The sequence below is a fragment of the Eurypyga helias genome, unplaced genomic scaffold (assembly GCF_000690775.1).
Source record: "Eurypyga helias isolate BGI_N326 unplaced genomic scaffold, ASM69077v1 scaffold5046, whole genome shotgun sequence".
NCBI classification, from domain to species: Eukaryota; Metazoa; Chordata; class Aves; order Eurypygiformes; family Eurypygidae; genus Eurypyga; species Eurypyga helias.
In genome coordinates, this window is record NW_010255897.1 from 13,137 (window position 1) to 26,783 (window position 13,647).

At 38.3% G+C, this 13,647-nt stretch overlaps 1 protein-coding gene across 1 annotated transcript in view; it reads left to right on the forward strand.

Moving 5' to 3' along the window:
• MRC1 (mannose receptor, C type 1) overlaps positions 1-13,647 on the forward strand; it is a 59,299-nt gene that overhangs the window by 12,531 nt on the left and 33,121 nt on the right. The window contains exons 5-7 of the mRNA XM_010153456.1: positions 2,168-2,281; positions 5,215-5,361; positions 9,967-10,149. Coding sequence (XP_010151758.1) covers positions 2,168-2,281; positions 5,215-5,361; positions 9,967-10,149 — 444 coding nt within the window. The remainder of the gene's footprint in view (positions 1-2,167; positions 2,282-5,214; positions 5,362-9,966; positions 10,150-13,647) is intronic.

Genomic DNA, 13,647 nt, shown 5'->3' on the forward strand with positions numbered 1-13,647 from the left:
CTACGCTCTTTCATTTTAAAGCCATTGCTCCTTGTCCTGTCACTGTGGGCCCTGGTAAAAAGTCTCTCTCCATCTTTCTTATAACCTCCCTTTATATATTGAAAGGTTGTGATAAGGTGTCCCCAGAGTCTTCTCCAGGCTGAACAATCCCAAATCTGTCTTCACAGGAGGGTTTTTCCACCCCTCTGATGAATTTTTGTGGCCCTTCTCTGGAACTGCTCTAACAGATCCATGTCTTTTTTGTACTGGGAACCCAAGAGCTGGATGCAGGTACTGCAGGTGGGGTCTCAGGAGAGCAGAGTAGTGGAGGAGAATCCCCTCCCTCAACCTGCTGGCCACGCTTCCCTGGATACAGCTCAGGATACGGTTGGCTTTTTGGGCTGCCAGCGCACACTGCTGGCTCATGTCCAGCTTTTCATCCACCAGTACCCCCAGGTCCTTCTCTGTGGGACTGCTTCCAGTCTCTCAATCCCCCAGCCTGTATTGATACCAGGGGTTGTCCTTACCCAGGTGCAAGGCCTTGCACTTGGCCTTGTTGAACCTCATGAGCTTCCCATGGGCCCACTCCCTGAGCCTGCCTCTGGATGGCATCCCTTCTCTTAAGTGAATCAACAGCACCAGTCAGCTTGGCATTAACTGCAAACCTGCTGAGCGTGCACTCGATTCCACTGTCTCTGTCACTGATGAAGATATTTAATAGTCTTGGTCCCCATACAGACCCCGGAGGGACACCACTTCTTTATGGTTTCCATTTGGACGTTGAGCCATTGACTGTAACTCTTCGGATGCAGACATCCAGCCAATTCCTTATCCATCTGATAGTCCATCCATCAAATCCATATTTCTCCAATTTAGAGGAATGATAAATGATTTTTTTAATGCTATGAACAGTCTGTTCTGTGGAAACTTTTCAATTTAAGGATTTGGTCAAAACATGAGTCTTCTTTTATTGTGATGAAATTACTGTTAGAATTAATGCTCATGGGAGCAGTCTGGCATGAGCATGAAGTATTGAGTTATTAGTAAGTAGTTTGAGTTGCAAACGAGTAGATACAGCTTCCAAATGCATGTTAAAATCAGTTTTTCATGCTACAGATACCCTGGCCGTACCAGGATTTCCTGTCATGCTCAGTTCGTGATTGTCTCACCCACAACTTCTTCATATAGAAGAAGTACTGGAACCCATTAATTTGTTGGTCCCAAATGAGGCTCTGGTATGACATTCCAGTCCCTTTCAGTGCTTAACTACCCCATGTTTTAATCTTGCCATGCTTCAAGTGCTGCCCATAATCATGGTGCCAAGGACAACGAAAATATACAGAGCAAAATTACATAGTGGCATGATGCTGTCGGTAGAAACAGAAATAAATAATATCTATTGCACAATGATTTTTTGTGAGCTATGTGGAAATATGTTTAATTAAAAACAATCAGCAGTCATCCAGCTGGGCTTCCAAGTATTCGAAGAAAGGCAAAGGTAGACAATTAAATAATAATGGCTATAAATAATGCTAGAGACTTCAAGCATGGTGTTTCTAGGTGCTTTTCAGAACTAGAGCAGTAAGATGGAAATGGTTTTGGAAGCCTGTCTTATCATTGTCAAAAAAGTGAAATCACATGAGGCTGAAAAATGTTCAGGATGCACTGTTAAAAAGATGGTGTTTGGAATGATCACATTTTAATGTAGCTTGATAAACAGTAATTTTACTTTACAATATTTTGTAAATTTGAAACACACACTTGGTAATTTTACTGAAAGAGAAAACACACAATAAGAAACTATTCACATTTTATTTTAGAAAACTGATTTTTGTTTTTGTGGCCTTTTGTGAAACTTTACCAATTTAATATTTTATAATTTTGAGGAAAAAAAAAATTGTTTCATATTTATGATCACTGGTTTACAAAGACCATGCAGAAATGCCGTTGTGTTTTCTACTGTAATAAAATTCTCCACACCTAAAAATGTGAAAACTCTAAAACTAAAGTGACCCATGTAAGACGACATTTAGCATAGCCACCTTAATGAAAAGGTTAAAAATTGGTAAAACTTGTGCCACGGAAAAGGAGAAGCAGATGCTTTATCTACGATTCAGCTTTCAAGTTTTGAGAAAATGTTTGTTCTTGCTGTGCACTGCCAATACCTCTCTTTGTCTCTGTTACCTAGGTTTGACTGGCAGTCTGAGTTCTGCTCTCTGGTTTGGTCTTAACAGTTTGAATTTCAATAGTGGATGGCAATGGGTTGGTGGAGCTCCTTTTCGATATTTAAATTGGGTTCCAGGTAAGGTTAAATATGTTGCTACTCAGTTAAAAAGGCAACAATTTGGTCATTGTGTAACATACTTCTTTCTAGTACTCTATTCTTCTGCAATTATTTAGCTTGTTTTTATGTTGAAAGATTCTGACTGTGAGTAATGACCCTTATGCTAGGGATACACACTTGGCTTAATTTATTATTTACAATGTGAATGTTAGCCTCAAAATCATAGAATCGTAGAATAGTTTGTGTTTGAAGGGACCTTTAAAGGTCATCTAGTCCAAACCTCTGCAGTGAGCAGGGACATCTTCATCTACATCAGGTTGCTCAGAGCCCTGTCCAGCCTGGCCAGGAATGTTTCCAGGGATTGGGCATCTACCACCTCACTGGGCAACCTGTGCCAGTGTTTCACCACTTTCATTGCAAAAATTTTTCTGTGCTGAGGGCCCCATAGCTGGACACTGTACTCCAGGTGAGCTCTCACCAGAGCAGAGGGGCAGAATCATCCCCCTTGGCCTGCTGGTCATGCTTTTTTGGCACAGCCCAGGATATAGTTGTCTTTCTGGGTTGCGAGTGCACACTGTCAACTCATGTCCAGCTTCTTATCTACCAGTAACCCCAAGTCGTACGCAGGGCTGCTCTCAATCCCTTAATCCCCCAGCCTGTACTGATACTGGGGGCTACCCTTACCCAGGTGCAAGGCCTTGCACTTGGCCTTGTTGAACCACATGAGCTTCTCATGGACCCACATCTCAAGCTTATCCACGTCCCTCTGGATGGCATCTTGTCCCTCAGGCCTGTCAAAATCCAGAGGAAAGTTTTAGAAGTAATCTATTTACACTTCATTTGTGTATCTTCTTAATTTACTTTATTTCTATATGAATACAGAATTAATCTGATGCTACAGGTGTCTTCATTTGTGAGATTAGACTGGTCAGTGCACTTTTTTGTTGTTTTTAAAATGTTCCAATTTTTTCTAGTCATTTGCTTAAAGATTAGATTTTCATTTCATTTGAGATTAATCTACGTAATAGGTTAGTGGCAGTAACACGTATCAAACTGAATATGCTAGGCAAGACTACTTTGAAGAAAACCCAGCTACTTTACACCTGTAAGTTGCAATGTTGAACTCTGGCACCATTATTAAAAACCTATTAAAAATCTATGCCATCTGTTTACATGGTGAAGTAGGGATGCTTTTCTGGTTTACTATTCAGAGCGCCTTTGTTAAGGTGTCTTTTCACAGGACCCTTGTTCCCTTGCATGGGCTATTCAGGAAGCCTTTGGAGACTAATTTAAAGTAGATGTCTGAAGTTTTGCATTGTCAATACTCTTCTTTCTCTTCATTAAGCATGTCACGTATTTAATCTGCAGTAACTGTAAATGCACGCTCTGTTGTATCACCCAGTGGCTTTCTTGTGTAGATGAGGCCAAAACTACATTTTAGGTGGACAAACTTCTTGAGTAGGTAAGCTTTGAAGAGTGAGTTGAACTACTTTATAAATAGCTCTCCAATGGAGCAAGCACAAAAGCCAAACAGATGGGCTGAATGGCAAGTTGCTGTGAAGGTATTTATAGGTCTGTCATCCAAATGCACTGACGACCTACATGTAATGGAGAGTGGGGGAAAACTGATTGTGAGATGGAGCCAAAGCAGCAAGGGGAGCCGTTCATGGTTGTTAAAACTGCAGACAACTCTTAGTTGTCCTGTAAAGAATTAAGTGGGTTTGCTGTAACCAAAGTGGGCTCCATTTATCTTTAACTCATGTTCCTTAATTTCATTCAAAGCTAATCCTCATAAGTCCATGCAATTATATTTGTGCTATGTCCTTCATGACTTTACTTTGGTCAGCCTACTGCTGTCTCATCCCCGTTGTCCTGGATGTTCAAGAGCTAGTTGTTCCTCCACTATCATATTTTAAAAGAATTTGTGTAAGCTTCATATTCTATCATCTCACTAGCCCTAAATAAATTACAAAAAAAACATGGGAACCAAGCTATCAACATTTAAACTGAAATTATGTTGGTTAGGTATCTGTGAGAGCTAACTGCCAGCAGTTGAACTTCTTCTGCATATTAAAACAATTTAAATTTGTACTTTTGAAGTGAGCATATCTTTTTCTCCTATTGGAAAAGATATAACATGACTGCAAATATAAGGCTGACTGTAATCTAGGGTAATGAAATCATAATGATATAAGAATTTTTTCAGTGGACAGTCTTGCACACTAAAAAAATTTTGTTTTGCTGCGTTTATTGCTGAGCAGTACTAATGCTTTTATGTAGTCCAGTGGTATGTGTTGATAAATGGAAGAAGATCCATGTGAAGTTTAATCACATATTGACCAGATCTTAAGAAGTTCATCTGGTTTATTGCAGAAATTTGTTCTGTTCTGCAGGTTCTATTTTTCTTCTAGATGTTTCTGTTAGTGCTAATGCTAATCTTCAACTGAAAATATCCAAATATCCTGCTACTGTCATAGTGTTTTGACAAGTGGACAAGAAGTTCACATTAGCAAAATAATTACTTACTATTTTTTTTGTCTTTACTGTTATACAAAGAACAGAATCTGACTAGATTGCTGAACATTTTTTTCACCTAAAAATTGTGCTCTGGAGTTAGACATTCTTTGTTTAGAGAAGAAAAAAACCCAAACTAAATAAATAGGTGCATTGTAATACCTTCCATCAAGACTTCGAAGTGGCTGTTAAATCATGAACTGGATAAATATCTCAATTTGTGGTTGCTGTGAAAAAATCTCTCTTAAGGGAATGAACCACCCCGTTTGTTCTAATGGACTGTGGAGAATCACGGTTGTCTGTATGAGAGTGTATTTTACAACGAAAGCATGGAACAGATTAGAGTGTGAGAGCAATTGGGAAGGTAACCATGATGCGCTTATTTTTGTTGTTGTTGTGGAGGTGGTTTGGTTTTGTTTGGTTTTTTTTCTTTTAAGGACATCCATCTCCAGAACCTGGAAAAATCTGTGCAGCATTAAATCCTGGGAAAGGTGCTAAGTGGGAGAATCATGAATGCAGTCAGAAACTTGGCTATATTTGTAAACGAGGAAATGCGACTTTAGAATCATTCATCATTACTACAGGTAGGTTTGGTAATAAACCCACAACAAATCATTAATGACCAGTGGTTTTTATCTTTAATTCTACTAGGTATTTGTTATTGCAAATGGTAAAATCAAGCACAGGTCTCTGCACACTGTGGCTTGACCAAGATTCCATGTACAAGTGAACAGTGTGTATTTCCTTCTTGTTCTGGGGTCCCTACTTCCTGTGTAGTAATCTTTCTTCAATAGCTTTGAGTTCTAAATCGCGGAAATGGTGGATCCAAAACCAAGCAGAACTGTCAAGATTTTTTCATAAAACAAAAAGAGAAATAATCTTTTTTAAAAAGAAGGTGGTTATCTAAAGCCCCATATACTCAGTGAAACTAATCTATTACTTTTTGCTGTCATTTTTACTACTGGAGTAAAAAGGAGTAAATTTGCCAGTGCAAGCTAGTAGTGGACTAGAGCAAATTTTAAAAGTTCTTTAGAGAGAATTAAATAACTTTTATATATCTCTATATAATGATGAAATAACGATGTAATTGTCTATGTAATTCTGGCACTTGCCTAATGTGCTTAGGAAAGACAAAATAAGGATAAGTTTTCATAGCATTATTTAGACCTATTTCCTTATTATTTCTCTGTGTACTATAAAAACCTTGTAAGTTATTCTTTCATTTCATCACTCCTTCTTTCTGTTCTTTCCAAGTTTCTTTCTCTTTCCAGGAAATACAGGTATCTCCTAAATCCACTGACATTATTTTGTATAGGTTTTAGAAGCAGAAAGTTAAACCATTACTGGATTTCCAGTCCATTTATTAACATTCATTATCAGCAAACCAGATGTTTTGGAAACTCAGTGTTTTGACATTTGGCTTAAAAAACACTGTAGTCTATGTTTTTCCTGCTTTTACCAATATTTAAGCAGTGCAGTCAAAAACTCTTCGGTCAGAGTCTTCTGCCTGATTTGTTTTGCTTTATAGCTAAGAGAAAAAAAAACCCAAATGAATATTATTGCCTTGTTAATTAAATATTGAAATCAATATTTAATACTTACATTAAAGAAATTAATTCTTCAGTATCAAAATTAACCCTGTTTTTTTTCTTAGCTGAGAATCATTTCTGTGCATCTTTAAATTATTTCCTAAATTCAGATGTGAAGTTCTGTTAGTATTTGTATACAGCTGATAACCAGATAGTTTAATAAGTATAGGTTGTCTTAGATTGTTTAATTGGCTACTGCTTAGCTTCTGAGGTTTCATACATCAGTTCTTAAGCATTGATGCCTATAAATACACTATCAGTGTAATACTGGCTGCTGTGTTATTTAGATTTAAATTCAGTTTTGGGGGCTCTAATGGCCATGTCTTACTTATGCATTAGGCTTTTGATTCTCCACCCAGCCCCCTTGCCCCACCCAATTTACCAGTAATTTGGAGGAAGAACAGAAATGAGGCAGAAGTTTTCAATTGTACAGAAATTGCTGAGTAAACATGGTGACAGATTAAATGGACATTGGCAGTCATTCATTTAATAAAATATTTTCCCAAATGTCCCTTGAGGGGAAGTCATAAAAGGAATAAGCATGCGATCATGCAAGGTGTTAAGTGCCCTCAGCTCTGAACAATGTGAAGGAAAACTCATGACAGATGATGTTTTCCTGACTAGGCTTCCCAAGTCAAGAAATAAATTAATCACAAATTCATACATGCACTTAACATTAAATACAGTCCTTTGAAATTTTAACTCTAGAAGTTACAGTTGGGTCTAACCATGCAGTGTGGGAGGACTGTGGGACAGAAGAACGTATTATAACAGAATATAATCGTGCTTGTCTCCAAAACAGAGTAGAGAAAAATCTTTACAGAATATTTATTTTTGTTGCCGAGAAAGATTTGCACGAAGCCAACAGCTGTGCAGGTGTTTTTTTGTAGCAGAAGTGTTTTTTTCCAGCAGGGGCCCACATCACTGCATGTATCTAAGTGATGTAGAATCTTAGGGCTTCACAGCATTTGCCCTGCAGTACAGCAAAGCCGATTAATAGGAACCTGTTAATTCCACCTGCAAAACCTGGTTATTTTTTAACTTAATTTTCTGAGAAAAGGCTGTCTGTCTGTCTACCTCCACCAAGTGACTGCCAAATAGATTTCATCCCAATCCAACCAGGTGGAGTGATCTTGAAATATTGTTTCAAGTGTTTCGTAAATTATTCAATTAGAGGAAATAAATGCTCTTTTTGTCACTGTTGTGACTGCTGTGTGAGTGCTCTCTTATCAGACCACTGAGGATGGGTGTGAGAGAAATCTGAATGCCCAAATCATGATACAGACTTCAGCTAGCCCTTTTAGACACCAAAGTCAGTCACTCTGAGATCTTCAGGAAGCCAAGCTTACAGTTTAAAAAGTGTTTTCTTTCTATTTGAGGAGTACCTGCTTTACACCTAGAAACATAATTTCTGTTTCCTGATCTATTCCACAGTAAATTTGTCATCTTGATACTTGGGCTAACATTTTCTACGCATTAATGTGATTTCCTTTGTTACAACTTATTTGTTGTAATTTACATTGCTTCTTATGCTTAAGTCAAATTTGTTTCAGGGAGTAGTACTTACAGAACCATGGAATCATGGAATTGTTTTGGTTGGAAAAGATCTTTAAGATCATTGAGTCCAACTGTCAACTTGGCACTGCCATGTCTACCCTAAGCCATGACCTTCAGCACTACATCAACTCGTCTCTTAAATACGTCCAGGGATGGTCACTCTACCGCTTCCCTGGGCAGCCTGTTCTAGCCTTGTTTCCTTTCAGATGAGAAAATAGGTTGTATGGCTTTGTGTTGTCATGTATTTTCATTAAAAGGAGAATAGGGAAGCACAGAGTTCATTTTTGCTGAGTAGTGGAAATGAAGAACTGAAAACTTTTACTAAGAAATCCCCAGCCATGTCATTCAATAAAACTTGCACCAAAGAAACTAGACTGTCAACTGCTTTTCTTGTTTTGCAGCCTGCAACAAATTCCCTGGTGTTGCTGAATTTACAAGCAAAAGATTCTCCCATCCTGCCATAGCTGCTTTAGTGTTCACAGTCTCCTTTAGTCTGAAAAAGAGACTCTGGCGGACTCCCTGGGGAATAAATACCTTTGTGACTGTCTTTGTAGCCATGTCTGAACTGCTGATGTCTGTTCTGTTCAGTGTTTACTGTTTGCAGAAGGGTGCACTGAGTTGGAGTTGCATATATGCCTTTTTTTTGCAGAGCAATTCTCTGACTGTTACAGCAAAGCACTGTAAACTGTATATGCTCAGAGCTGAGACCACACACAGGCAGCTGTCTGAAGCCTCAGACTCACCTCTACAACAGGATTTGCTGCCTCTGCCCTTTCATTTCTCCCAACACCACCATATACATTCAGCTTGCTTTTTCTGGGGTTCCCCTGCTCTCTATTCCAGTTCTTCTTCTGTAGCAAGATTGACAGGGCTCTGACCAAACACTGTCCTGGAGTTGCAAAGTTCAGTTTTACTTAAACTTTGTGAGAAGATGCTAACGCTTTTTTGAGGCAGGTCTGCAAAGAGCAAACATTGTTTATAGCTGTGCTAGAAATCTGTGTTGTGACACTAAACATCTACTAATCAGCATATTCCAGTTGAAACGGGGTATGTCCTTGAACCTGGGCCTGACTGGTCATGACTTTGGGTGCCTACTTAAATATTCCTATGGAATATACCCCACTGTTGCATACAAACACGTTGCTTCTCCTTCCCTGACATACACAAGTTTTTTTGTTTTTCCCAACAGCATTTCTGCAAACCTGCTGTCCTTGTTCTACTCTATATATTGGTGTTTGCTAAACCCATCTGCTGATTGAAGTGCTGCAAGAATCATGATTTGTTTCTACAACAGCAATGTTCTCTTTATTACATATTTGGGTGGCACTCCTCCCAAGGCTGAATTGTTTGCTGAACAACAGTGTGGTTGTTGGCAGTACTCTGGTGCTGTTCTGTTGAACTTTTAAAAGCAAATTTTAAGCATAAATCGTTTACTTTGAGAGTATAATTTTCTCAATGAAGCTTTTAAAAAGGATTCCTAAAAGCAGTATTCTTATTTGGGTTCTCTCGTGATCCTGTAGAACCAGTTATTTTTTTCTTTGCTAGTGTAGCAAATGGGGCAAATCCATAAAATGCCTAAGGTTTGGGGGGAAAAAATTACCCTTGTAAATATATATATTTTATTACATAATGTATTTTGTAAGCCAAGGTTCTTAACATATAGCTGTACAGCATGGAGGAGGAATACAAATGGTGACATGGGTGTAGAAGAACAATAAAGCACAGCTTGGCAAACCTTACCTTTCAGTATGTATGTATGTACACATATAAAATTCAAAACTCTGTTTTATGGTAACTTTTTTTTTTCTTTTCACAAGATGCAAGCACTTGTTTGTAAATGTATTGTCCTTGAAAAAAAATCTAGAAGTTTCAACTTCTAATCGTGCATGCAGATTATTATCCCTGTGCATATTTTTCAGCTTTGCTGTTCTTCATGAAGAAAATGTGTGATTAATTTGTTGGTTAAACCTTTCCTTATGTGATTTTTAAGTCTTTAGTTAAGAATAGAATTCTGAAACTCTTCATGATAATTTTTCTTTTCAGAGACTAATGTGCCTATTAGATGTCCTGATCAATGGATGTCATATGCTGGTTACTGTTACATAATTCACAGGGACCCCAAAATATGGAAAGATGCCTTAACATCTTGCAGGAAAGAAGATGGGGATCTGGCGAGCATCCATAATGTTGAAGAGTACAGCTTTGTTATTTCTCAGCTTGGATACCGTGAGTATTTTTTTACAATAACTTGTGTGTGTATATATATATACACACACGCTAAGCAAATAAAGAATTTTGAATATGTCTTACCTATTAATAAAAGGAGGAGACTGATTTAAAAAAAAAAATTGTCCTGATAACAGGGTGCAGAAGGAGTTAAATTTTAAATTTTAAAAAAATCTTTGGATAAAAAAAATGCAACAGGAACATGAAAACCAGACTCTACCCTTGCAGAAAAGCTGTGGTTAATGTTGTGAATTGCATCAACCCTAAAATCCTATTTCTTAGGGTTTGCTTCTACCTACTTTTATACAGATTAAAACAATTTTTGACCTTCTCAGGAGCTGGAAGAATTTTTACTATTTGTCTGCAAAGATAGATGAGGGGAAGCAAGTTCTGTTGGTCAAATGCAGCTTGGGAAGATCTGGGTCCTATTACCAGCACTGCCATGTCCTTATTTTTCAAGTCACGCTGCTTGTTTTTCTTCTGAAAAAGGAAGCTGTCTGTCCCAGTATGTGGATTCAGATGTGCCCCAAATTAAATATGGTACTTAGGTGCTTGGTTTCTGAGCACACATTGGAGTTGTTGCAAGTCAAGTTAGGCTACAGATTCTGTGTGTTCATTAGGGAAGATGCAACCAGCTGGCTTTGAGGCAATTTTGTGGTTGCTGTTGCTTTCCATGAACCTGATTTTGCATGTAGGGTCAGTTACTGCTTTTAGATGGGAGGAGAATGTTCACACCTAGGTATGCTTCTTTTGATGTGTGCTTTTAGTGCCAGGTAAGTGTAAGTTTGTTTATGCTTCACTGAAAATGCAGGAAGCTGCTTTGAGCTGCAGTGTAACAGCAGTCTTGGAGTGGCAATCATAAAACAGCTGATATGGTCTAGTTTTGTATCGTAGCCATCTCCGTGGCAACTTGTGTTTCTCCTTATGTTCCTGAAAGAATCATCTGTTGTTCTTTCATGAACAACATGAAACTTATTCTTACAAGAGAGATTATTAAGAAAGGTGGGACCTCTTGATGAGACATTAGGACATTTGAAAGAAGTTAAGCTCTAAAGGAAATTAGTTTTATTTTCACCTTACTGCTTAAAAGTAGATTATTTCATAGTTTAATGCCTTCTCCGAAGATTTTTACTGAACAGACTGCCCTGTACTCTTTCTGTAAAAGTGAATGTGTCTGAAAGGCAAATAGTCCTGAAGAAAACCAGGCTTCTCACATATGGCACATTCACTGCAACAGACTATTTTGAAAGCATTCTTTTCAGAGGAGTAAAATTGAAACAACTAAAGAAGCCTTTTAAGGCAGTTCATGACAGTTTCAGATTACCCTCATTCACCACTGAGCTGAGAACACCATGTATTGCAGACCCTAGAAAATCTTGTTTACATCAGAATTTTGCTGCAATAAGTGCTGTACAAGAAGAACGAAAGTCTATCTTAGTGCCAAACAATTCACAGTCCCGTGATAAAGCAGAGAAAGAAGGGCTACAATGAGATGAGGATTGTCATAGTAGCCGAGCTTTTGTTGGCATCACCCACAAAGGAGAACTTTAGAGAGGAACACAAAGAAGAATAAAGAAGTGTATTCTGGACGTTTACACAGAAGTCCAGCATGTGATATGGCACAGATGTGGCCCAGTGCACGTCTGAGAGAGTGGGAAACAACTTATTTACAAGTGTCTGGGGAAAAAAAAAATCTTGGTATTTAGTTACTCTGCTTTAGAGACAGTGGCAAAACTATGACAGCATTTCTTCTTCAGAGGAGAAAATGTTGTGTAGTAAGAGGCTTCACAGAAATGGCTCTTGGCCATTTCCGATTTACATGGCTTATTTAGATGACACTGATAACTGAACAAACAAGAAATTAGAGAGCATGGATGGCAGTAGCTAAGGAGGGAATGAGGGCATGAGTGGCAGGTGGAATTGGAACGGGTTTCAATTTTGGTAGCACAGGAGAATTTAAAGGAGGGTACTGAGATAAAATGTTGAGGGACTTAGGAATATGAAGAGAGTCCAGAAGAGCTCAAGGTGCCTATTTGAAAATGGATCCTGATGTCCTGTGAATCTGAGCCTTTCTTTCTTGGGGAGAGTTGGTAAGGACAGTATGGATGAGCTGAGGGCTGATGATACTTAGGTATAATAAAGATGGGAGGGGCAAAGGTGGGAAAGAGAAAGGATAGTTGGCTCCACTAAAGTGACTTGTTGGGAGGGTGATTTTTGCACCTGCTTGGATGGTTAAAATGGGAAGCCTCCATGTTCCTGTAACTAGCACATGGGAGAAATGTCACAGGAGAGTTTTAAGTTGTGGGCGTACGTAGGAAAAACCTCCATCTGAAATGTGTTAATCAGAAAGGATTGCCTTGGGGACAATCACTTTTAACTGTTTTATAGAATCTTCTGTTGCTAGCAGCAGCAACAGAAAAGAGACAGTTCCAGTTCCATTGAGAGACCCAGTCCTGCAGCTGATGGGGTCATCAGCTCATAGTCCCATTTTTAATTTCCATGGGTAATTTCATTGTCATTTTGACTCTGGTTAGTCTGGATAGAGGATGTTAGAGGAAGACTTAGAGAAGGCGGCAAGAATTATGATAACAAACCAAACAGGAAAAACCTTTCAGTGCTGTAGATGGGTTGTAGAAATGCAAGGTCATAAGTGGTGGAAAAATTGTTAAAAATGATTATGATTCATGAAAAATACTTGTAGTGAGTAAGTTCTAGCAACCAAGTAGTTCATACTCCACTTTGAAAGACTGCTGTCTAGGGAGAGGACTGTGTGTGTAGTTGTTCAGTGTGATCTGAGTCCGAGTGCTGTGAACAAAAGAAAACACCTGCTGCCTTTAGCATCGGCTGGATGAGAGACTGTAAATAAACAGTTCAGTAATGATTTTTAAAATGCCATTTGCACTGACCAAAGTCATAAAGTCAGTTCTAGAGAGAAATGACCTTTGATGATGATAGAGTTCAGACTGATTATAAATGCCCAAATTTTTAATCCTCTTTACTCAAATAATTTATTCAGAACAAAACTAGCTATGAATATTCTATCACCAATGTGTTAGAGTGGAGGATTTTAAACACAGACAAAGAAACCTCTAAGAAATAGCTTCAGTTTATTTCTAAGAAAGTGAAAGATCAGTCCTGCTCTTCCTTCAAGCAAAAAGGCAACAGCTAACTCTATTAACTGTAAATTGAAAAAAGTCAAACAACTAATGAATTTCATTTTGCTCTGAAATGAAATAAAATGTAGGAACACATGTGATGAGAAAATCACAAGTACTCTGTTTTTCAACTGTAAAAGATAACACTGGGTGTCTGAGCATTAGAAAAGAGAGCACTTCTTTCTTCACTATACTAAAAGGAGGAGGAAAAGGGGAGGTAGCATTTTATTTAGGTGTTTATTCATGTCTTGCTACAAGAGATTTGAGCTGGAAAAAAAGAGAATGAACCTAGTGGTGTTTCAACATAATTCAGCAAAGAGAGTGTTTTGTCTGTTTTATGCAA